The sequence below is a fragment of the Diadema antillarum genome, unplaced genomic scaffold (assembly GCF_040938485.1).
Source record: "Diadema antillarum isolate AM-2024a unplaced genomic scaffold, OU_Dant_1.0 seq00001718_RagTag, whole genome shotgun sequence".
NCBI classification, from domain to species: Eukaryota; Metazoa; Echinodermata; class Echinoidea; order Diadematoida; family Diadematidae; genus Diadema; species Diadema antillarum.
This window is the reverse complement of record NW_027272406.1, coordinates 406,591-433,660: the sequence shown is the minus strand read 5'-3', so window position 1 is coordinate 433,660 and position 27,070 is coordinate 406,591. Positions and strand designations below refer to the sequence as shown.

The 27,070-nt window shown below is 37.9% G+C and overlaps 1 protein-coding gene across 1 annotated transcript; it reads left to right on the top strand.

Moving 5' to 3' along the window:
- Positions 1-12,613: 12,613 nt before the first annotated feature.
- Positions 12,614-22,325, top strand: LOC139711872 (monocarboxylate transporter 12-like). Its single transcript, XM_071623721.1, has 3 exons — positions 12,614-12,806; positions 19,839-20,762; positions 22,210-22,325. The coding sequence occupies exons 1-3, from the start codon at positions 12,614-12,616 to the stop codon at positions 22,323-22,325; spliced, it is 1,233 nt and encodes a 410-aa protein (XP_071479822.1).
- The last annotated feature ends 4,745 nt before the right edge of the window (positions 22,326-27,070 follow it).

Sequence of the window (27,070 nt, the reverse complement as noted above, 5' to 3'; positions counted from 1 at the left end):
CGTCTGCGTTTTGCGACCGAATAAAACAATATGATGCCCCCCTCCCACCCCCCAAAGGGAAAATGAAAATATGGATGGCAACTGTATGATTGTGTAAACTGCCTCGCTTTATTTTTGTGCTATTTTGTGCTATATGCATGACATGTAATGAATTTGCCCTTGTGTTCAATTGATATGTGCCTTATTTCTGTCCTTTTTTATCTTTGTAAAATTCATTTCATGATACGTAGACATGTTTTCTAGTGGTCATTCTGCAAAACCTCTTTAATTACACTACATGCATATATAGTCATGATCTGGAGACATAAATCACAAGATGTAAAGCAATATCTTTTCTTTTGTTCTATATCTTATCAATTGCTTTATTCATGTTATTTATGCATGTTAAGATTAACGTGTAAACAATCAGTAACTATAAAGATCTATACACAGACGCACAGGAGAGAACGTCAGGAACATCATTGAATGCCATCTAGACATAATGCTTTCAAACACAAATTAGAAATACGAGTACAGAATAATAATAATAATAACAGCAATATCGATGATGATAATGATGATGATAATAATAATAATGATGATGATGATAATAATAATAATAATAATAATAATAATAATAATAATAATATAGGTTTTCCCGGTCAATTTCATACTTTTGCCACTCAAATTCATGAATGTGCATTCAAATTCACGCAGCGCACGCACGCGAAAATATTGGGGTATTCAAATTCAGAATCCGAGCGAACAATTTCATTTATGAGCGTTCTATTTCGTTTTCGTGAAATCAAATTCACGATTGGGCATTCAATTTCAAAATGTGAGCACCGACTTTCCTACTCGTGCATTCAAATTCATACGATAGTCACGTGATAGTCCCAATGAGCTTGTTTGGAGCGTTCAAATTCATTTTTAGACGATCAAGTTCCTACTTCGTGCAATCAATTTAACGAGGAAAATGGAGGGGACTTTTAAGAAAGGAAAAAGAGCCAACACAACCAATGAATGCTTGCATATAGTGTAATTAGGATTCTTTACATGTTCTACATTGTTCTCTGTTCATGTATTCTTTGTTTTTCATCTCAATAAATTTCAAATTGCAATGTCCAATCAGCATTGCATCCAAACAACACAACGACTAGTAATCATACTTCTTGATGATACTGCATGCTGACAACGCCCCAACACCAAACCACATAATGACAATTCATCAATTTAAGACAAACTGACACACAATGATCTCACATAGTCCCGCAAAATTCAATCAATAAGACAGCAATACACAACAGACAACACGTAAAAACTGCTCATGTATCAGTTTCAATATGTAGTCGAAATTGTTTTTTTTCCTCGAAAGTGTCACTCAACCCTCCGTATTATGCTCGTCTGTACGCCTATACAGTGCCTAATTTTTGTTTGTTTTTCAATTTTCTATCAAAGAAGATGGCTGGATAACCCATATTCAGCTGCAAAAGCTGGTCTTCCATATGGGGTCCAGTTTAGATGTTTTGCTCTTTGCGATGAATAAATGAAGTGGGATCTTTTACGTGCATGAGTTGTGACTCTTTTACACGTGGGACCTCCATTTTATGTCCAATCCCAGGGAAATGTGCCTGTATATTCTTATTTGCTAAGCGCGAGTTCAAAATTGTCAATTAACAGGTGGACCTCTACTGCAAAATAAACAGTCATCATAAATCCTAATATATTCAAAGCCAAGTGAGAAACACGTGCATACACGGTCCCCAAAGTAACTAAATTCAGGACTTCTTTTAAATTGAATGCAGTTATTTGGAACATGGTTGCCTATTCACGAATTTGAAAGACCAACGAGATTCCGTCGCCAGCTTGACATGAATTTGAATGCTCTTTGATGAAATGCGTGCTCCTCTCTTAAATTTGAATGCTCCGATAGTGAATTTGAATGTTCCGATAGTGAATTTGAATGCTCCGTTAGTGAATTTGAATGCTCCGAGAGTGAATTTGAATGCTCGGATAGTGAATTCGAATGACCGGATTTTGAATTTGATTGCTGATTCAGTGCTGCGAGCGTGGAATGCGTGAAATCGAATGCTCGGAATAGGAACTTGAATGACAAAAGTATGAAATTGACCGGGAAAACCTATAACAACAACAATAATAATTCATGTAGGGCATTTTCCATAAATGTTCAGGTCTTTCCTGTTAGCTTGCTTGAGAGCCAGAGCAAAATCCATTTCGAGGGAAGGAACCTGATGCTCATCTTCAGTCATGCGCTTTTATACTGTAGGATCATTAATGAAATAAGTAAGTTTTTAGATGTTTTTGAAGATGACGAGAGATCTTAGTCGAGGTAAGTAAAGTCAAGTGTTCGTACACTGCTGCTAGAAAAATTACTAATGTCTTTATTTCTCTCTCGTTAATAGAGGAAGTACTCGCGCTTCAGTGGTTGGGACACAGAATAGTGAAATGCCTTGTTCAGAGCAAGACATAAAACCATACTTGAATAAGCCCCACGTAGTGCTTCAAGTTGAAAGAGCAAAGCTCAAGATTTCGCACTCGGCTTCGCCTACGTGGATATTGCACAAGTCGAAATATTGTCAATTTTAGTTCGTGGAACCGAAATATTTACTTCCATTCGATGGAAAAACTTTCCTTCCGATTTTAAATAGCCAAGGTTTCGACTTGTGCAATGTCAACGTAGGCGGGTTCCATGCAACGGCGTAAATCCGTACTGAGGAGTGGGGGGGATGGTCACCATCACCACGATTACAAGCCCATAACCGGACCGGCGCAGCCTTTGGGGGGGGGGGGGGGGAAGCTTGGTGCCCCCCCCCCCCCCCCCCCACACACACACACGCACACACTTTACAGGGATCGGATGTCCCAATCTTTTGCATGAAATATAAAGTGGGAGGAAAATGGCAGCAAAAATATGAAGACTTTTTGTTCCTGTTGCTTTTTTTTTTTTGCTTGTCAGATGACTTTCGGCGGAAAATCAGACCTTAAAAGTATGAAAACATTTTTTTTTTTTATACCTGTGAGAGGGAGCGGAACGACCGAACGGAAGGAGGGTATGGGGGGGGGGTATCCCTCTACCACACGCTAAGATTTTGCATTTTCAGACCTGAAATTCAGCGATCTGGTGCACACTTTTGGTGAAAATTTTGTTTTCTTTTCTTAAAAAAAACAATAAGAAAATGAAATATTCACAATATATTATTGAATGACTAAATCGTGGGATTTCAGCTCTTGCTCCGCCTGTGCGACATCACTGTGAAGGCCTACTAAATAATGGGGCCTATCACCGGCGTAGACAGGATTTGATCATAGGAGGAGCGGTTATGTGAGGGAGCGAAGCAAGCGAGGGGGGGGGGGGGGAGGGTATGGTAGGGGGATTTCCCCCTCCCACAGTGAAATCTTTTTGCATTGAAAATTTTGACATTTTACAGTCCCCAAACTGCCGTTTGTAACTATATTCTTCGCTTTGGAAATTAAAGGGGCAAGGGCGCACATAAACATAAGGATTGAGAGAATGTAGCTGGCAATCATACTGGTAGCAATCATCAGGAGAATGTGCATAGCGATTAAAGACTGCGCAGCGAGCGAAAAACGAGCGTACAACTTGGAAAATATTGATACAAATTTTACAGTACCCAAAACTGCCGACAAATGTAGCTATATTTTTCGCTTTAGAAATTAAGGCAAGTCAAGGCGCACGGGCTAAAAAAATGCTATGTTGCAATTTTCTTTACTGGCAGCATATGACTCAGGAGCTGGAATACTGATTAAATGCAGCGAGCGAAAACGAAAATTTTAGCTTCATAACTTTTGACATTTTACAGTCCTCAAAACTGCCGTTTGTCTAGCTATATTGTTGCATCGCTTTGGAAATTGTCCTTTAAGGGGGGCGCACCGGGCGAAAACTGCTGGCAATTACTGGTAGCAACATCAGGAGAATGGAACAAGCGATTAAATGCGAGCAAGCGAAGAGAGCGAGCTTGAAAATTTTGATATTTTACAGTCCCCAAACTGCCGTTTGTAGCTATATTTTTCGCTTTGGAAATTAAGGGGGGCGCACCGGGCGAAAACTGCTGGCAATTACTGGCAGCAACATCAGGAGAATGGAATAATGATTAAATGCGAGCGAGCGAAGAGAGCGAGCTTGAAAATTTTGACATTTTACAGTCCCCAAACTGCCGTTTGTAGCTATATTTTTCGCTTTGGAAATTAAGGGGGGCGCATCGGGCGAAAACTGCTGGCAATTACTGGCAGCAACATCAGGAGAATGGAATAATGATTAAATGCGAGCGAGCGAAGCGAGCGAGCTTGAAAATTTTGACATTTTACAGTCCTCAAAACTGCCGTTTGTAGCTATATTTTTCGCTTTGGAAATTAAGGGGGGCGCACCGGGCGCAAACTGCTGTCAATTACTGTCAGCAACATCAGGAGAATGGAATAATGATTAAATGCGAGCGAGCGAAGAGAGCGAGCTTGAAAATTTTGACATTTTACAGTCCCAAAACTGCCGTTTGTAGCTATATTTTTCGCTTTTGGAAATTTTATCGGGGCGCATCGGGCCCCCCCTGCTGGCATCGACTGGCTCTGCATATCAGGGTGCTTTTGAATAAGTGAAAATCTGCTGCACGAGCGAAGCGAGCAATGTCATTGAAAATTTTGACGTTTTACAGTCCCCAAACTGCCGTTTGTAACTATATTCTTCGCTTTGGAAATTAAGGGGGCAGGGGCGCACCGGGCGAAAACTGCTGGCAATTACTGGTAGCAACATCAGGAGAATGGCATAGCGATTAAATGCCAGCGAGCGAAGCGAGCGAGCTTGAAAATTTTGATATTTTACAGTCCCAAAACTGCCGTTTGTAGCTATATTTTTCGCTTTGGAAATTAAGGGGGCGCATGGGCTAAAACTGCTGGCAATTACTGGCAGCAACATCAGGAGAATGGAATAATGATTAAATGCGAGCGAGCAAAGCGAGCGAGCTTGAAAATTTTGACATTTTACAGTCCCAAAACTGCCGTTTGTAGCTATATTTTTCGCTTTGGAAATTAAGGGGGGCGCACCGGGCGGAAACTGCTGGCAATTACTGGCAGCAACATCAGGAGATGGAATAATGATTAAATGCGAGCGAGCGAAGAGAGCGAGCTTGAAAATTTTGACATTTTACAGTCCCAAAACTGCCGTTTGTAGCTATATTTTCGCTTTGGAAATTAAGGGGGGCGCACCGGGCGAAAACTGCTGGCAATTACTGGCAGCAACATCAGGAGAATGGAATAATGATTAAATGCGAGCGAGCGAAGAGAGCGAGCTTGAAAATTTTGACATTTTACAGTCCCCAAACTGCCGTTTGTAGCTATATTTTTCGCTTTGGAAATTAAGGGGGGCGCATCGGGCGAAAACTGCTGGCAATTACTGGCAGCAACATCAGGAGAATGGAATAATGATTAAATGCGAGCGAGCGAAGCGAGCGAGCTTGAAAATTTTGACATTTTACAGTCCCAAAACTGCCGTTTGTAGCTATATTTTTCGCTTTGGAAATTAAGGGGGGCGCACCGGGCGAAAACTGCTGGCAATTACTGGCAGCAACATCAGGAGAATGGAATAATGATTAAATGCGAGCGAGCGAAGAGAGCGAGCTTGAAAATTTTGACATTTTACAGTCCCAAAACTGCCGTTTGTAGCTATATTTTTCGCTTTGGAAATTAAGGGGGCGCATCGGGCGAAAACTGCTGGCAATTACTGGCAGCAACATCAGGAGAATGGAATAATGATTAAATGCGAGCGAGCGAAGCGAGCGAGCTTGAAAATTTTGACATTTTACAGTCCAAAAACTGCCGTTTGTAGCTATATCTTTTGCTTTGGAAATTAAGGGGGCGCACCGGGCGAAAACTGCTGGCAATTACTGGCAGCAACATCAGGAGAATGGAATAATGGTTAAATGCGAGCGAGCGAAGCGAGCGAGCTTGAAAATTTTGACATTTTACAGTCCAAAAAACTGCCGTTTGTAGCTATATTTTTCGCTTTGGAAATTAAGGGGGGCGCACCGGGCGAAAACTGCTGGCAATTACTGGCAGCAACATCAGGACAATTTTCGACAATTTTCCATTAAGAAAGTTCGAGATTTGTCCTCATCTCGGGAATTGCTTGGGGGATAAATGATTTGTCTGCCTAAACACTTCCGCAGGGGCGGGGCAAATGCCCCTTTGCCCCCCCCCCCCCCCCAATAGATTCGACGCCCCTGATCTTCCCTGGGTATGCCCATAGATGTATCCTGACTGAGTCATTAGTCACTGTCGTTTCTCAGGAATGATTCAGGAAATGGAGGGGGTTCAATTATGGCGATATAGTTTTTGTTAATGTTTGTTTGTTTGTTTTCGTACATATTTTGCAGATGGTCCCCAGTTACTCGCGTCGTAGCATGTTTAGGCCTACATGTAGGCCTATATTGACGTTGTCAACGTCTGAGCCATACCTTACAGTGTATGTCAATGTTACTTTTCAGGGGGGATATATCCCCCCCCCCCCATCCCCCCCGGGATTTACGCCCATGGTTCCATGACATTTGCTCCTGCGACCATTGCTCCTCTGAAATATTTGCACGTCAAGCCAAACATAAATTCTGCTCATAAACATATTCCCTAATCCTAAGGCTCACATCAAACTATACTTAAAACCCTATTACAAACATAACCCTTTAAGCCGACGTCCTTGGAGAAAATAAGAGCGGAACATTTTGTGTCACTAAACATTAAATTAGGCATTATACTCTGCATCTATAGGGGGATAAGAAGAAACGAAATACATAGATATAAATTGCAGGGCAAGCACTGAGTGACATCATGGAAAGGGGGGAAAGGGGGAATAGGTATAGAAACAAAACTCGGGAAGCAGAGAATTCAGTTGTTTCTGTCTCAGTTAATCAGGTATGGTATCCAAACTTTGGTTAAGCATTTGCTAAGCCAAAAAAAAAAAAAAAATCTGCAGAGCGTTGTCCTTGCAATATCTACGGGACTGTAACGATAGATCTGGGAAGTTGATTTGTTGTGTACTTGTAGTGGCCTACATAAATTTGTCTGTTTGTGAATATGATAGTAGTGCCGAAATTCTTCACAGAGTTTTGAGCGGAATTCCGTGTTTGAATAAAATCTGAAACACTGGTGTGGCGACACATCATTCTGCCTGGTATTGAGCAAGTTGCTCAAAGGCAGGCTTCTGATGCATTCCCAAAGAGTTCATCAAAGCTGATAAAGTGGTTCCTTGAAACCCTTGATTGTCGTGCTTGTTGTCGGGAAAACTGTAATTCTGTGCACAGGTTCATGAGCAGACGGGGATGTTTTAAAGGGGAAATCCAGTCCAAATATAAGTTTGTCTGAAAAGAAAGAGTAAAATATTACAAGTTCAACGGTAAAATTTTGATCGAAATTTGGTTTAAAATAAGGAAGTTATGACATTTCAAATTTTAGCTCATTTTTCAGGAAACAGTTCTTGAACAGTCCATATGAATATGCAAATGGCAAACTGAGCATGTCATTACCTCACAACTTGCCATATAGTTTGTACATAAATCTTTGAAATTTCCAGTTTTTTTCATTCAAATGCATTTATGCCCGCGGATCAAATCCTGGTATATCCAACTGATCACTATTCTGAAGTTATTCAATCAGAAATGACATCATGTTTCAGACTTCAATGACAGAAACACGGAATTTCGTCATTTTTTTTTGTACACGATTAATGGAAAATTGTGAGGGAATGACTTGGTCAGCTCACTCATTTGCATATTCACATCCACTGTACAATAACTGTTCTGCAGAAATTAGTTAAACTTCAAAATTTCATAACTTCCTTATCTTTAATCCGATTTCAGTCAAATTTTTATTTTTGAAATCGTAAGATTTTACTCTTTTTTTTATCAGACTAACTTATTATCATTTGGACTGGATTTCCCCTTGAAGACTAAAAATTCTGATTGCAAGTGTATGTAGCTGGGGCTCTTGAATCTTTTAAAGCAGCTTCTCTACGGGAAGAAAATGGTTCGTCAGAAAATGCAGCACAGTCACACTAAATCCAGTGGTCGGGACTTCAGTTTGCACTTTGCAGTTTTCTTTCTGGTATTTCCACTGCATAGACACCATGCGAAGATACGCGTGTTAACATCAATGTGAGTGTGTGACATCTTTTCATTATCTCTCTACTACACAAACCAGGAGACTGCAGGGAATCGCAATGGTATGTTCCATGATGATTGGTGGGTTTTTTATGTAAGAAAAAGAGGGCGATACTTTGGACAAACGGCTCAGTGATCCCAACACTACGTAAATGCAAACTACATGCATGTGTCTACTCAAGGATGACACAAATATTACCATACCAGATCGTGGGGAATGATATCTCACAGCTCTATTTTCTATATCTTACATTATTTTGGGGGTGGAAAGGGGCATGGTCTGTATCACCTCGTGAAATTCAATAGAAGGATTTGAATGGCAAATCTCGAACATTCCTTTGACAGCACTTCGCCACGGCAATGTGGACCCTTGATGTCCTTCGGCGATACGCTTGAGTGGAGTACGGATGAGGGCCAACCCATTTCAGATGCAAATCTGTATAACTTCTCTTAAACGCTTCATCCCGTTCTTAACGATGTATGTCTACATATTCAGCTAGATTGCGAATTACCGCATGCTATAGCACGTTGTTGAACACATCTCGTCAATCGACCCACAATTCGGGCAAAGTTGTGCCAGTTCCTCCAAAAACAGTAAGTGCAGGGATCTTCTTTTTACTTCGTCTGTGCCAGCACTTTTTTTTACCTTATACGACTGAGGAAAATGCCCTAGTGTGATAGTTTTTTTTTTCCCGCAGCTACTTCTTGGAACGTATTCGCTTAGTTAGCAGTAATATGGGTCTCAATTATATAGCAGTGTCATATGCTATGAGTAGAATATGTGTATAAAGCATTGTAAAGCGAGAGGCATCGCATGAGATGAAGCTCACCTCCCTAGATGAAGGCAGACGTTTCGTTGATGTCTGACATCTATTCCACATTTCTCATTACGATAAAATAGGTAAGATAGTATGACTCAATGTGCAATAAATATATCTGCAACATTTAATAGACCGTGCATGTTTACTGGGCTTCACAGAAGTAAGAATGCCTATAAATCATCATTGTAATATTGCCATGCAGTTGAAAAAAAAGTTGAATGTTGAGATTTTCTAAATTTGTATTAGGCTACTCTATACTATACGGGCAACTTTTATACCTCTTTTGACAAAAAAAAAAATTCATACACAAAACAAAATTCTTATTCTTAATTATTTAGTTCTCTTTCAAGAACTACCATATTTTGTATTGTGATCGTCGAGATCTATTCTGTGACACATACGATGATCACCATCATTGCATGATTTTTGTGGTTTTGTTTTTCTTTTCCTACGTTTTGATTTACGTACTGATACATAAGCGTACTATATTAGCGTGTAAACATGACTTTTTCACTGAACCAGATTTTACTGGACAAATGGAATAAGAAGATCATAGCAATCTTCTTTTAAGTGACTTGTAACTCGAAACAAAGAAGACTGTGAGGTTATCGGTGCAATCGTTATTATATGTGCCATGACTTACCAGGTACAAAATTTCCCTTTAAAATAAGATTACATCCAAAGTTTGCAAAAGAAAATATTTGAAGTTCAAATGCAAAAACGTATAAAATCAATTTACAGTTCTTTTCAATTCAGAAGTTATCATCAAATAGAGAAAAATGAAATAGTTTCCATGACACTGCATTCCTTACGTAACAACTAATTTTGAATATCTCTTGATTCAATGCACCTTATAGCCATAATTTTAAAAAATCCAGAACATTAAAGTATAAAATGTGACGGTTAGTTCACAAAGAAAGCTAAAGGCTTGAGTTAAACATGCCCCTATACTAGATAGAAAGGAATACAATAAAGTCGAATAAAAAATACCTATGAAAGTGACAGATTAACTACATAAATAAATGTAACATATGCTATTACATCAATAAAAAAAAATAAAGATAGACAGATATTTGTTATAGTTTATTAGGCACTAATGAGATGCCTTTTGTATCTAGACTTGAAAGCACTTTGAGTAGATGCATTTTAAAAAAAATTGAATCTAGAGAAGACTACTGCAAAACTTTTATATGAAATAGAATTCTTCTGTGTTACGCTCAGGTGACAGAATGAGAAGACAATGTTATCTTATGTCGAATTTCAATTTCATGTAGTGTATGATTCATTATATAAACAACTGTCGAAAAAAATCGGGAAGAGTTACAGTAAAATGATTTGCTCACAAAAAGACCAGTTAAGTTTCAAATACAATCAGACTGTCATGTGTAAGAGTATTCATTGTGTGTGTGTGTGTGTGTGTGTGTGTGTGTGTGTGTGTGTTTATGTGTGTTAAAAAGTGGAGCCGTATGGTCAATTATGTTTTATGTAATATTTGGAAGTCGCTTCATCAGGAAAGAAGGTGGTATCGGTTCGGGTGTCTGTTGTGAGCGTGTGGGTGTGCTTTTGGTTATGGTTGATAGGGGGGGGGGAATTGGGATGTAATTTGAAGGAGGATAGTATAAATTGTATGAAAAACATTGGTAGGATTAAATATATAAATTGCAGGATAGATAAAGATTTGTTTTGGTTGCGAGGGGGAGGACTGGTTGGGTTTTCATGAATGATTTCATTCAGAGATTTGTTTTCATGTATATTATGCTCTTGTAAGTGAGTATATGATCTATTATATGATCCAACATGTTGAAGAATATGTTTGGCATATGTCAATATTTTCTCGTGAAGAATTATCAGAGTAAGATTGATTCATAATCAAGTTATTCAAGATGAATAGAGATTTTTGCAGTATTAATGTTAATTGAAAAATATCTTTTATGTGTGTGTTTTAAATTGCATTTGTATTGTTTTTGTTCATGTTACGCCCAGAATGGGTTAATTCACGAATTATTTGAATGAAATCAATAGATATCAAGGGCTAAAAAAAAAAATTGTATTTCAGTAACGTCGAGTAGCCGTTTTCTCTACAACGTATTGTATACAAACGACGCAAGTTAGTTATAAGCTGGTTCCAGACCATGCGAGACTGCAATAATGAAGATGAGGCAAGTTAAAGGAATTTTATAAAATAAAAGAGTATTCAACGGTAGTATTGAGCGGAGCTTACGCAACATACCAACAGAAAAATACTAACCTTTCCATAAATGCAATTCACATGTTTAGTCTAAGTCAGGTTATCATCTACAATGACTCCCCAAAAAAGTTTATGCTACCAATTTGGTCAATGACATAGTCACTCTATCTCGATTACTGAATGCGTATGCAATGAAACCACCTGTCGAAAAGATGTATTGGAACCAAATACCATGTATTATGTTGGCTTATTATTGTCCATTTATAATTAATTTGTCGAAACCAATCAAATCACAAACTTGCATTAATCCGATCTATACAGTGTTATACACAATGGTTAATTTTTTGTGCGAAAAACTACATGCTTGAAGAAAATGTATTACATATTATAGGCGCGCGACCTACGCGCAATGTTCGCAAAAATCTTTGTGAATTCCCAAACATATCATCTCACCAATAGTTTGGAGAATGTCTCGCGTAAATGTCTCTCGAAATCCCCCAGTTTCTTTCGGTAATTTTTACGAAATGTCCGCGAACTGTTCGCGTACTTTTTAAGACATTCTCACGAACGTTTTGAGCATGCTTGTAGGGGCAAATCCGCACCACGTGACGTCTAACCTCTACAAAGCGCATGACCGACAGGTGTCTGACTTCAAAATGACTTCATCTCATTCATAAGTTTTCTACAGATTACAATCTTAACGTACATCTTCACATCAGTCAATGAGAACTATTGTAATAAAAAAATAAACGTTTAGAGAATGAAATTTTTTATCAAGGATGCAGAAAACACCTAAAATGACTCTAGACTGCACGAAAATTATATGCGAAAATCAAGATGTGTAGGGGAACCCACAGACCAATTGCTTGTGGGGGTGTCATAAGTCCTCAGAAAAGAAGTCGGCACACACACACACAATAAGTGTGCGCGCCTAAACCAAGACACAACAGAGAGAAATGAAAGGGAGAGGAGGAGAAAGAAAACTGTCAACAACTATATAAAGACAGCATCAACTCTCCTTAGAAACAGTTTTGCCAGTGATTATTGGAAAATTTGCTTTGCTCGCACTTAAAGTCGAGTGTACTTCGTGTGTATGAGAGTGGTTGTAGTACAGCAGTTGCATATACGTCGAGGAACTGCGCAAGGCTGGTTTACGGCTCCATAGTCCGAACACATTCGGAGAAAAACTTTTCCGAATGTTGGACTTTGCCATTTTTCTGATATTCGCGTCCTTCGCGTGCTCAGTGAAAGAGGCCCTTTATAATGTTCGCCTACCCAAGGAGGTACTAGACGAGCTCGCCTAGTACAATGTACCTCCTTGGACCAGAGAACACGCCCGACTGGAACAGTCAGTGCTCACTTTATTGTTTTTTTTTTCTTTTTCACAAATGACCGTTTGGATCTACACCTGAAGCTCTGCGGATACCTGAATGACCAGTAATAACATGGCCTCCTCTTTCAGGCGATGGCGCAACTCCCTGCTCGTAGTTCTCTTCGTTTTCGTCGTCAGGTTCATCGAGATCGGTGTCATGAAGAGCTTCGGCCTGCTCGTGGACGACTTGGTGTTTCAACTGGACTCCGACTACGCGACGATTGGAATCATAATAGCGACCTATCACGGGGTGGTTTACTTTTTAGGTAAGTTTCATTCCCAGGGCCTTGCGGCGTTTACCTATAGAGCATTTCCGAGAAGTTTGTATGAGTGGAATAAAAGGGGGCCTGACCTTCCGAACCTGGCAGAATCTTCGTCAGAGAGCAAAATGACAAACATACAAAGTAAGCAGACTACACGCAACAAGCATTGTTTGGGAGGGGCTACACGGACACAAACACACACACACACACACACACACACACACACACACACAGCAATAGCGGTATAGGTTAGGTGCCAAGGGCAGAGGGCCAAACAGATTAGGTAATCTCACGATACCGACACCCACGAGTCATGCAGCCCACGAGTTCGACACTGGAAAAAAAAAGTTCGTGAGTTATACAGTCCACGAGTCATATAACAGCCTATGAATTCGACACTAGACAAAATCGAAGGCCCATGAGTTTGCCACCAGGTAAGAACAGACCACGAATTAGACATTACAAAACGGTGTTTAAGGTGTCTGTCGCCTGCGCAGTATTTGCTTAATGTGGTTTGAGTGGTTCACAATATACAAGCCCTCTTTTTAGTGGACCTCTCAATTCTTTTTTACTCAACTGAAATATAACTTTGTTTTTTTTTTTTGGCTGCCCAGTATGCATGCATATATGTATATGGGTGAAAACGTTGAACGATGTACAATTGGGCAAACCAGGGGTCAAAATTAAAAAAACGTCACTCACTGATATAAATATATCTCAGTCAAATGTCATTGATATCAGCTTTCTTGGAAACCCGATTATACTGGGATATCTCCAAGGGTGTTGTTTTTATTCAAGATTAGATAGAACTGTGACATATTGGCGAACGTCTCTGACTAAAAATTACATGAAATACTTGCAATTTTGACTACCTTACCTAAATTATTTGTTTATATCAGAGACATTTGCTTTTCCATCAGGGACGTTTCGGCTGTAAGTTATCACTAGAATTAAACACCAAACTCCCTATTTTAAAAGATCCTCGTAACTCAACATTCCACATTCATTGAGAAATCATTTACCGAGGCATATGTCAAGAATTGATTTGGTTTATGCTATCAATATTGTATTTTTTTTTCAAATGTAGTCCAAATCTATAACAAAGGTAAACACGAATTTACTAATACTATTTGAATTTGACCACTATACCTCAAATATGATTGTATGTGTATGTCAGGCCAGTTCGGATTTTTATTAGGGACCGTACCTGGGCCACTGTTATGATGTCGTCTCAAAAAGCTGTAATTAACCTATACTTATCCTAGAAGCATCAAATTCCGCTGTGCTTTTTTGTATACTATGGCAGATATAAATTGTAAACGCCAAACTCGAAAGAATATCAACGGTGTGGTACAGCAAACGTTTGACCACAATGAACTGAAAACCTCTTTCAAGAGGTTGACAATGATAACATTACAATATCACATTTTACCTGTCACATCGGTAGGGGATTATCAATCCTTCTTTCTACTCGAAGGCGATACATAAGTATAGTGTTGTAGAGGAAACTAAGTAAAGGGACATTCTTAATAGACATTTTCTTGTTTCATCGTAGATGTTAGTATTTTACCTTTTCTCATGTATTTGGCTTACAAACCTAAAAAATAATACCACTAGAACATCTCACCTTACTTCTAAGAGAAAAGGAGTCATTACAGGGGAAATTCAGCCCAAATATGAGCTAGCCGCTGATAAGAAAGAATAAAATCTTACGGGCTCAAGAAAAAAATAATGAAGTTATGACGTTTTGAAGTTTCGCTAATTTTTCAGGAAACAGTTTTTGAACGGTCATTATGAATATGCTAATGGCAAATTGAGCTTGTCATTCCCTCACAACTTGCCATGTTTGCACATAAACTTTTGAAATTTTCATTTTTTCATTCAAACATGATTATGCCCGAGGCTTTAATCCGGGTATATCTAACTGATAACTATTCTGAAGGTAATCACCTAGGAATAGCATCATGTTTTCAAAGACAGAAAAATTGAATTTTCGTTATTTTTTTTGTACACGATCAATGGAAAATTGTAAGGTTATGACATGGTCAGCTCACTCATTTGCATATTCTTATCAACTGTACGAGAACTTGTTTGCAGAAATTAGCAAAACTTCAAAAAGGCGGTTAATTAAGGGTGCAATTAAGCACAATTAAGGGTGCAAGTATGCACCGCAGTTGTGCTGCTATTGTTACAAATTAGGTGCAAATTTGAACATTTATTTCTTAGCGTGTAAGCCTCTGATTTTACAGCCTCAAAAGCAAACGTAGTGATGTGCATTAAAAACAGAGTCCACATTATAACATTGAATTGTATTTCCCCTCCACTTGGTATTCCATGTCCTCAATCAGTGCATGGTACCGACTGCGTCGCTTGCTACCTGAAACAGGGGTTGGGATAGTCATTATTTTGTAAACAGATGGCACCTCCAAGATGTCCGTCCGGTCTTGCCAGTACCACGGCCGTTGTCTGGAACTTGTAGTCTCCCTGAACATGACTGAGCCTAAAGATCCTGAGCAGGACGAAATTCTAATATTCGGAGCATTTGAAATCCATCCGGTCTTCCCATCTTGCCTAAGAAAAAAAAGATAGAGTTAAAATGATATTAAAATAAATTTATCATGCACTGGAAGAACAATGTACGCACAAATGAACGTCTCTGATCAAAATTATAAAATCAACATTGTTTTTAGATTGCGTAAATTACCTAGAACGATGTATGTATACGAGGGCCATATACTGTGGAATAATGAAAGATCTACTCCTTATTGTAGTAGTTGAAAATGTGTAAAACGTTCAATGTAACGTCCCTGACGTAAACATCTTTGCTTATCAGTACTTAATGGGTTTGATTTTTACAAGATATTGGCATTATATTTGGATTGAGGAACCAATGTGCTACAAACATAGGCACCAATTCGCCATGGTGGGTCATTGATATTGGTTTGAGAGCAGATCCTATTTGTTTAGAGAACGTCTCTGACCTAAACCTGTTTTTCTTACATTTCTGCCTCTCTCACCAAAAATACGTAAACTAAAGTGACTACTACATAATAATCATAGACTATTGACCTATTACTAGTCATAAAACATATTTTCTGTCCTGGAAATGTGTTTGCACTTGCTCAATCAACAGAAAATCTTAAATTTGAAACTCTTTTACATATTTTCAACATCTTTCAGGAAGCTTTATTTTTCTCAATATTACAACACGCCCGTGTTAACTTGGTTCTACTTGTTTCTATTATACTAACTGAGCCCATCCAGACATAAATTTACTTTAATGTTCTCATAATTTGTATAGTGGATGTCTTTATTTCATGAAACAGTAATTTTCAGAAACGTTTTTCATTTTGCTAAGAGACGTGCGATCTTTGATTTTCGTGCAGATTCTTACATATTTACTGTCTATCCTTTTTTAATTTACCTCTTATCCAAAGATTAAAATACATAATTTCACAAATGATACTGATTGGCAAATATACGGAACAATAATTCTAATAAATCGGCAAAAACACCAGGAAAGTTTTTGTTATTACTCACATTTTCAAGATTTGTGGGCATATTTGTCGTTGAACTGTGCTGACTCGATTCCAGGATGGCTCGTCAGTGCGTAAAATAAGCACGCAAATAAAGTATCATGCAGTGCGAAAGTGTCAGATGAGGGAATATCCCTTCAGAGACTTTCAATCAGGGACATTCGTTTTGATCAGAGACATTCGCCAATTCAGGTTTTCAACCAGAACTCATTTTTGTGGACAGTATGCTACTAAAGTTGCCAATCATCATAGTCGCCTGGCTCACACTGACATACTGATAACCACTTTTTATCTCAAGCATAATCCACTTTCATTAATGACGCCATTAAACAACTGAACATCTCTGATGGTTATTCAGTATAATTTTCTTTAATGAGCCACCACACGATTATTTCACACAGCTCACTCACAAATTTTGATGGAATGGTAGTATGGATAAGACGCTAAATAAATATGGCCTTACATGTTTTCATAGTCATCCTGAATTTTTGGCGTCAAGGAAAAGATAAATCATTCAGAGACGTTCTTTTTCAGACATAAGTGAATTCAACGTTTCCTGATAAGATAAATGATACACACGTTCATGGCAGAAGTACTTGACTAAATAGTTGAAGTGTGTGGGCTTACTCACAAGGAAAAACAAAGCTGTAGAATTGCATTAGAACAAAAATTAAGACGTGTGATTCTGGGATTTTTTCCCAAAATATGCATTTTTGTCAATTTTTTCAGCTTCAAGGCATTATTTTTAAAGAAAATGCAGTAAGAACACTACAAAGTATATATTTTCTGAAAGGTACAACCCTCCCCTACCAAATGATACCTAAAATAATGAAAAACACCCCCAGGTGACAATTTTACAAGGGTTTGAATATCGAAAAGCCCGAAAATGGCCAATTGTACATCGTTCAACGTTTTCACCCATATATATATTTTTTTCTATTTTCCTCATCTGAGGTACTTTATTTTTCCACATATCTTCGCATATTTACAATCACATTATCTGCAAGTATCCAAAAGGCATTCAACATAATCATTATGACAGGAAAAAAATAATTGAAGGGTACATCAATGGTACCAACCAAAATAATTGCGTATTCTTCTTAATCCAATATCATCGAATCTCGTTTGGTTGCACTTCAAACTGATATAAAATCTTAATTCCGCTTTCAAATCTTCTATTAAATGATGTACATTGAACAAACATTTGTTTCTTTCATTGCGTTCTCTGACATAATTCCTGTAGACAATGAATTGGGCATAATTCAAAAAAAAAAAGGTTTACTAATTTCATCTTTTTGTTACCTATATCATATCCGAGAATAATGACTTTTTCATTGATATCTATTACAAGATCGAAAATATTTCGAATTAAAACCGAAACCACTCTCCAATGCATTTTGATTTTTTTTTTGCATTTCAGCAAAAAATGACAAGTGGTTTCTTTACAATTACATACAGTACACAAATTATCATTCAAAATTTCCCATTTAAACAAATTGTCTTTACTGGGCAGTATTCGATGAAAAAGCTTAAAATTAAATTGCTTTATTCTGTTATCATTAATCTGATGAAACTTATATTGCAATACCTTTTTCCAATCAAAATCACAGGGTAAATTCAAGTAACCTTGCCAGAGGTATAAACATGAAGGTTCTTGTTTTTTCTTATGCAAAAATAATCTATAATAATGTTTAGCTGACGTTTTCTGTACACTGATTTTATCACCTGTTGACAACTCAATAGCATCAAATTCTTCTGTGTGCAGCAGTACAGGAGTCTGTATATTATTACGTAACTTGTCTAACCAAAACCTGGGGAATGCTTTTTTAACTTAGACAATTCAAATGAGGCGAGCATATCTTATATATATATATATATATATATATATATATATATATATCTTTATTTGTATCCTTTTAGGATTTTATACTTTGCAAAGTCGAATGTATACGTTTGTGATATAATTCCTGATTCACTCTGTGTTATGTTCTGATGGAAAAAGAAGAATGAAAATAAATGAATTGAATTGAATGTGACCAAAATGTGATCAGGGTGACCAAACAATATTGGGAGAGGGATGGCTAGTGAAGATACCAAGGATCATTGAGGAATCAAAGATGAATATAGGGAGGCAACATCAAGCAAAATCTCGAACAGCTTAGAGGTATAATGGATAGGAAAAGGGTGAAATAACAACAGTATGAGTGAAGGGGGTGGGGGTAAGCAGAAGGCCCTAGAAGATGTGTACAAGTGTGGCCACAAGAAGTCATATTAGCGCGGAGAGCCAAATAATAGGGCAAAGTACATAACATATCAACACACAGTAAAATACAATACATACTTGATAAGAATATATATGTATAAAGGTATAAATCCGTAAGCGAGTAAATAATTATATATAATTATATTATAGTGTATGCCACTAAGAATTACAAGAAATACTCTGACAAAAGGAAGAGAAAAAAATAGGCAAGTAAAATGCGTCCATGAGGAGAAATGCGCAGGCTAAACCAACATAGAAGTACGGCCGGTGAAGATATTAGTCATTTCCCTCCTAGATGTTGAGGTCATGAGATTGGATTGTGCGAAGTCGTCTCATCCAAAGCTTTTCTCTACTGATTTCATTTTCTTTCAAAATGCCAAGAAATTCATATCACTGTTTGTCCTAAATCACAAAAACACTAATATTCTATTTGGGTCATGTTTGTCCTTATCAAAGTCAACATAAAGATAAAGTGGAATTTCTCTTCGAAATTACCCACTTTTGTAACTATTCCGCAAAGTTATAATCTGCCGCAGAGAGGAAACAGTTTTTATTGTTATTTGTCGTGAGAACATTTTGATGTTTGTCATTTCATCTTTACTAAATACTTCTATATTCTATTCTTTCCTTGGAAGCACCAATAATTTTCCCTGCATTGAAGCACATTTCGAGAAGAGCCATGACTGCGATATGTGTATTAGGCGCTGCTTGTCTGTGTCTAGCCTCACTGTCCACCAACGTAGCCCAACTGATGATAGCCCTCATAACTGCAGGTAAACTCTCGATTCTGTGACCATAATGGTAATGATGATGGTAGCAATGATAATTGCGATGTACTTATTCTAAAGTGCAGACAGTTTCTGATACATCCTTCTGCGCTGGCATAGCCCCTGACATGCCTGATGTATAATACTTGATATGTCAAACTAAGTTTGTTTTGTTTTTTTAATGAAGTATGATCCAAACGACATGTTCACGCTAAATTTCTCCCAAGATTAGAAACTGTGGAAAATATGGTGTTAGAAATTTGACACGTTTGGACAAAATTGCTATCATTATATCGCTTCTCTATGTCAAAATCTTTTCTTGTTTTCCGCTCTTCCAAAGCCTCCAGCAACGTTCAGACTACATGTCCATGAAAAGGAATTATTGATACTCATTCATATTAAGTGGTAAACCGGATGAAATAAACCGCGTATCCATGCTATACTTCCCTTGTTTCTGTCTATTTCGCAGGAGTCACGAACGCAGTGATATTCATGGCAACCATGATGTTGTTTAACCAGCGAGTGTCTGAGGCGTTCGCGTTCCTATACGGGCTCTCGGACACGGGAAACTCCGTTGGCATGATGTTACTGCCTCTCCTGACCGAATTCTTCCGCGAGGTGTACGGTTGGAGGGGAGCGATTCTTCTCCTCGGCGGCATCTCCATGCAGATCGCTAGCCTGCTGGAAATTGTTACCATGGTTACGACGGACAACTTGGTTTCCGATGATTCGCAAGCAGACTCGGTTGACAGCCAGTTGGTCAGCAAGGCCGATAAGGCAGTCGAGGGTAACAACTCGAGCAATTCGGTAAGTGGCGATGAACAGCAAAGTGAAGATGAACAGCAAAGGATGCTCGCATCTAAGTCTCATGACCAAGGTCCTTGCAGTAGATGTTACGAGATCGGACATCGTATCTGGACCTTTTTGGATCTGTCTGTCGTCACAGATGAGCCTTTTTTGATACCGTTCAATCTTTACTCCATCTTATGCGGGATTGTTAACGTCGCGTGGGTCATTTTCCTTATTCCTCACGGACAAGCGAGGGGACTCCCCCTCTCCACGGCGGTCTACCTGGCGTCGTTCGGAGGCATTGGAAACATGCTTGGGCGCATCTTGCAGGGGCCAATCGTCGACATGGGGTGGTTGACGTCCGTCGATCTCATTGTGATCTGCGCCTGCTTGAACAGCATCGTGTTCTTCCTCGACCCGCTCCTCCACGCTTTCTGGCTCCTCGCAGGAGCTGCCTTCCTGGGCGGTCTGACCATCGGCGCCAGAGTAACTCTCGACATCATCGTCCTCAAACAGTTTGCCCCGCCCAGCAGATTCTACTCGGCTTTGGGCGTTGTGAACCTGTGCTTTGGTACGGGAGAAAGCCTCGGAGGGGTTATAGCAGGTAAATTAATGACATAATGGTAACAAACGCATATTTGATGATAATGTGTGTGTATGTGTGTGGAGAGAGTGTTGTTGTGTGTTTGTTTGTTTGTGTGTGTGGTATGTGTGGCCATATCGTTGTATCGTACAATCTATATGCAATAGATGCTAAATCCCAAATAGGATTGTATTACAAATGTACCCAAAATGCATATTATACGACAAATATATATACGAAATAACTGTTTTTGCTGTTATTTTGGTATTCCAGGGCAGAAATCCTTAACCAATAATAGTATTTGAGTTATATTTGAAAATACATCAACGAAACAAAAAAAAAAAACCGCCTTGTTTGGGGGTTTTAACTGAGCTATAAGTCTCACAAGCATGTAGCTTCCGCCTCAGTGGGACTTTATTCTCTGTTTGTGAAATTTAAAGACAATTATGTAGGTCAACATATTCTGATAAACTTATTCATTTACATAATATATACAGTCAAACTTGTCTACAGCGGCCACCCAAGCGAGACAAAAAGTGGCCGTTATGGGCAAGTTCTTTTCCATGCTTTTTCTCTCATGGGGAATTGGTGTTATAGTGGTTGTATACGGCAGGTACATGGCCGCTATTGATCGGTGGTCGCTAAGACAGATTTAACTACATATAATACTATTATATATATATATATATATATATATATATATATATATATATACAGGGCTCGACACTAACGGTGGCCCGGTGGCCCGGGGCCACCAAAATTGAAAGTCGGGCCACCAACTTTCCAAAAACGGCAAATTTGGTGGCCCGCCTCGGGCCACCAAAATTTTTTGAAAAGTACGTCAATTAATTCGTAACTTTTTGCGCCGGAAATTAGCAGTTATATTTGTTTAAAGGATGGATGAAAGTGCCTGAGAGTGAGTGTTGCGAGTTTGTTGAGGTTTATTTATGAGTAGATGTATGTCCAACTTCCAATTCTTACTATGACTGGATAAAACTTAGATATTTGACTCATTAAAAAAACAGGACTTTTAATGTTTTTTTATTGTTTTTTTCGGGGCCACCAAATTTTTCTCTCGGGCCACCAAAAATTTGAAATTGAGGATTTTGGTGGCCCCATCGGGCCACCAAACAAAAAAGTTAGTGTCGAGCCCTGATATATATATATATATATATATATATATATATATATTCATATATATATATATATATATATATATATATATTCATATGTGTGTGTGTGTGTGTGTGTGTGTATGTGTAGTCATGTTCTTGGATGGCGTGGTCACGGAAGTGAGAAGTGCGTAGTGCGTGTCGCGCCGTATACAAGAGGGACAAATAGGTTAAACATAGTCCAGAATATAGCACTGCATGAACATTTACTTTACAACAATAATTGTTATCATCTGTATGCGTGCTATTGAAGATAACAAGATTTTTTATATTTTTTTTTTTTGCTACCATGACAGGATGGATCGCCAACGTTGCTGGTTTCAAGGTGGCGTTCATGGCCCTCGGTGGAATGGAGGTCCTTGCCTGTATCCTCATGATCTGCACTCGACTTTGTGTAAAGAAACAACGTTGACTCGTCTTTGACATCACCGCATGCTTAATGGGATCCGTTGAGAACTTATACGACCACGTGATGATATACCAATACCATTCGTGGTTTTAACAGTACAGTCAGCTAAATTTATGAGCATGACAAGACCTAGACATCTTGCCATAACCTGGAACACCAGCTCACAATAGTGTTATGGGCCCGAGGAAAAGATGGTGGTAATCGACAGGGATAGCACACAATCATCTTCATCATGACACCAAACTGAAAAATGACCACCAGACTTTTAGAAACGGCAACTGACAACGTTATTTCTCGCCCTCGAACGCCATGTCTGTCTCCAAAAATTCTCAAAGCTTTTCTAGTCCATGTGGACTTAGCATGTATGCTACACTCACTTGCATAAATGCGTATTCATGATGGTAATAGGAAGACAACTTATAGTTTTATACAATTCCACACAATTCCACACCGTTCATTTCGAATGGGAGAATGGGGGCTTGGGAACTTAGTATGAATTAATGTAGGGCCTAGTCTAAATCCTTAAAGAGGAAATCCACCCCCCCCCCCCCCGAAAAAAAAAATCTTCAAAAGAAAGAGAAAAATGTTTCCTACAGAACGATGTAAAAATGACAAAAATCGGATGAGAAATAAGGAAGATGAAATTTCACCTTTTTTTTCGAAAAACATTTACATTTTTTGACCAGTCTTTATGAATATTCAAATGAGCGAGTTGATGATGTCATACCCTGATAAATTTTTCATGTATATTATGTATGAAATTCAGGAAATTGTTATTTTTAGCTAATACAAGTAAAAGCATGTTCCCGTTTACCAAGATATATCAGAGTTAACATTAATTTCGTTCTTTTTTATTTCGGTGGTTTTAATTCAAGTTTTATATTAATACGGCTGAAATATGGCATCTTGTTATTTCTGTATAGACACGAAATTAATAAGAAATTGTGAGAGCATGGCATCGTCAACTTGCTGATTTGAATATTCATAAGTACTAGTCAAGAAAATGTTTTCCGAAAAAAAAAGAAAATTAAAAATGTCTTGTCTTCCTTACTTCTTATCCGATTTTTGTCATTTTTGTATCGTTCTGTATGAGGGAATATTTTTTCTCTTTTATTTGAGGTTAATCTATTTTTTAGATGAATTTCCTTTTCAAAAAGATCCAAATGAAAAGCTTTAAGAGTGCTATAAACTATCACACTGTATGAGGTATAGCTCCATAAGACCCGACTTGCTGTTTATTATTATTGTGATTGTTATTGTTATTATTATTATCATTATTATTATTTTTATTATTATGTATTTATGTATTTATTTATTTATTTATTTATTTATTCATTCATTCATTTATTTGGCATTTCAACACAAAATGCAAACAGAAAATCACATTACATGACACAAAGCTTGTGGTGATTCGACGTGCATACCGCTGGCAAGTTACCAGCGGAGGAAAAGGCAAACTTAATCATCGAGGCTCGAGGCCCTCCTCCCCGACCAGTGCATGCACCCAGAATCAGCTATATCAATGTGAAACAATCACAAAAATATCAAATAATACGGTATGCAGGGCTCGACACTAACGGTGGCCCGGTGGCCCGGGGCCACCAAAAACGCGCGTCGGGCCACCAAAATTTCAGAAAGGAAGATTTTGGTGGCCCAATTGGGCCACCAAAAAGTCGGATAATTGCCTTTACTTTTGTAGATGGACAGCGGTAACAGTCGGCTCCGTAAGATGCTAAAATAAATGTCAGATGTTTGCTTTTTATTTTGGAAATGAATAACGGTCATATTCGACTCCGTATGATACTAAAATAAGTGTCGGATGTTTGATTTTGCGTTCGGAAATGAATAAGGATAACATTCGGCTCCAGAAGATGATGAAATAAATGTGGAATGTTAGCTTTGACGTTCGGAAATGAATACTAATAACATTCAACTCCGTACGATGAGAAAATAAATGCCGGATGTTTGCTTTTTATTTTGGAAATGAATAACGGTAATATTCGGCTCCGTAAGATACTAAAAGAAGTGTCGGATGTTTGGTTTTGCGTTCGGAAATGAATAAGGATAACATTCGGCTCCAGAAGATGCTGAAATAAATGTTTAATGTTAACTTTGACGTTCGGAATGAATACTAATAATATTCAACTCCGTACGATGAGAAAATAAATGCCGGATGTTTGCTTTTACGTTGGAAAGTAAATAACAACAACATTCAGCTCCAGAAGATGCTAAAGTAAGTGTCGAATGATCCCTTTGACGTTAGGAAATGAATAAACATGATATTCAACTCCATATAGATAGTAAAATAAATACCGGATGTTCACGTTCAAGTGAATGATAAGAATAATGTCTCATGTTTGCTTTTATGTTCGAATGTATATAGCAACAACATTCAGCTCCGGAAGATGCTAAAAATAGGTGTCGGATATTAATTTTGCTCTGACGTTCGGAAATGAACAACAATAACATTCAACTCCCTATAGATAGTAAAATAAATACCGGATGTTCACGTTCAGGTTTGAAGTAAATAGCAATAACAGATCAGCTGCGGAAGATACTAAAATAAATGTCACATGATCCCTTGCCCTTTGACGTTCGGAAATGAATAACAATGATATTCAACCCCGAATGATGATTAAATAAATGTCGGATGTTTGCTTTTACTTTCGAAACTAAATAGCAATAACATTCGGCTGAGGAAGATGCTAAAATAAATGTCAGATAATTGCTTTTACGTTCGGAAGTGAATAGCAGTAATATTCTGCTCCATACGATGCTAAAATGAATGTCGGATATTTGCTATTACATTTCGAAATGAATAACAGTAACTTTCAGCTGCGTTTAATGGTAAAATATTTAATGTCTGATGTCTGCCTTGACGTTCAAAAAAGAAAAAAACAGTAAAATTCGGCTTCCTACAATGCTAAATTGTCAGATAATTCATTTCACTTTCGGAAGTGGACAGCAGTAACATTCGGCTCCGTACGATAATAAAACAAATGTTGGATGTTTGCTTTTTTTTAATTCTAAAATGAATAACGGTGATATTCTGCTCCGTACGGTGGTAAAATGATTAACAGATTATTGCTTTTACATTTGGAAATGATTAACGGTATCAATCGGCTCAGTTAGATGTTAAAATAAATTGGAGATGTTTGCTTTCACGTTCAGAAATGAATAAGGATAACATTCAGCTCCGTAAGATGCTAAGATGAATGTCAGTTCTTTGCTTTTACATTTGAAAAAAATTAATAGTAACATTCGGCTCCGTACGGTGTTAAAATACTAGTAAATGTTGGATAATTGCTTTTACAATCAGAAATGAATAACGGTAACTTCCAGCTCTTTATAATGCCAAAACAGATGTCGGATGTTCACAAATGTCTGCAAATGCTCCCACTCTATCGTTTCAAACGTAAGTTTTGACCACCTAAATAGGCATCAACTTTTATAATAATCTATAAGCCTATTTGCTAAATCTTACAACTCAGAATAATGGTAATATGATTGAATTTTCTCTTCAATTATTTTAGACATGGGTACATGTATTGTATCACTTCAGTAATACTTAATATTTCATTTTTCTATGTTCAGTAGGACCGATTTAGTATTTCTTATGTTTTTCTTGATTTTTTTGGGGGGCCACCAGATTTTACTTTCGGGCCACCAAAAAATGAAAATTAATGATTTTGGTGGCCCGATCGGGCCACCAAAAATAAAAGTTAGTGTCGAGCCCTGCGGTATGACACAACAAAAATGGTTACAGCTCGTTATTCCGAAGGTTCGTTATTCCGAAGGCTCTTCAGTCCGAAGATTCGTTATTCCGAAGGTTCGTTTTTCCGCCAATTTCATTTTCGGATTGACAAATCTTCGGAATAACGAACCTTCGGAATAACGCCACAAATGTTCGGATTAATGAACCCTTTTTCATTTTCGGATTAACGAACGGAGGTATAGGGAATTTGTGTGTTTCGGATTAACGAACCTTCGGAATATCAAACCTTCGGAATAACGAACAGCACCCACAGAAATGATTATGCACTTCAAATACAAATAAACACATATGAAACTAGAACTATCATTGAATGTGATTAATACCCCCCCCCCCTTACCTGTGTTAGCTCATTCAACAAAATTCGTAATTTCATATCATATGTTGTTTTAAAAAAATGTTACCATGGAAATGCATTGTTCAATATTGATGTTTTCTGCTTATTCAAAATTGATCACATTTGCCAAATCTCAATTCAAATGCTCAAAAACTAATGGAGTGAGCAAAGTCCACTGATAATCTATATATTTTTCTTTTTAATATGCTGTTACCGTGGAAACACATTGTTTGAGATTGACAGAATATGAAGTTTGCACATCTACGTAGTAAAGCAGTCACATGTACAAATTTCAGGTCAAAAATGCTGAAAAACTGATGGTGTTGCTCAATCCGCAATTATCTGTATGTTTTTGATGTAAATATGGTTACCATGACAACGCATTTTCAACACTGAAAGTGATAACCTTTGCGTGCACATCTGTGTACTATTCCAATTACATATGCCAAACCTCAAGCCAAAATGCCTAAAACCTGTAGGAGAGCTAGCTCAATCTACAATATTTTCTAAGCCTTACATTAAAAAAAAAAAGGTTTGGAGTTAGTTCATTGTTTATGACAAGTTATTTATTTTTTTCTGTTGAGGATATCACGGAAAGTAAGAATCAATTCTTCTTTTTTTGGGCAGTAGAGCTTTATA

What these genes read in the sequence shown, in the direction of transcription:
- LOC139711872 (XM_071623721.1), top strand. Translation starts at nt 12,614, where the DNA reads ATGGCCTCCTCTTTCAGGCGATGGCGCAACTCCCTGCTCGTAGTTCTC. An exon ending in CGGGGTGGTTTACTTTTTAG is followed by an intron (nt 12,807 to 19,838) that starts GTAAGTTTCATT and finishes TCTATTTCGCAG; the next exon opens with GAGTCACGAACGCAGTGATA. An exon ending in CCTCGGAGGGGTTATAGCAG is followed by an intron (nt 20,763 to 22,209) that starts GTAAATTAATGA and finishes CTACCATGACAG; the next exon opens with GATGGATCGCCAACGTTGCT.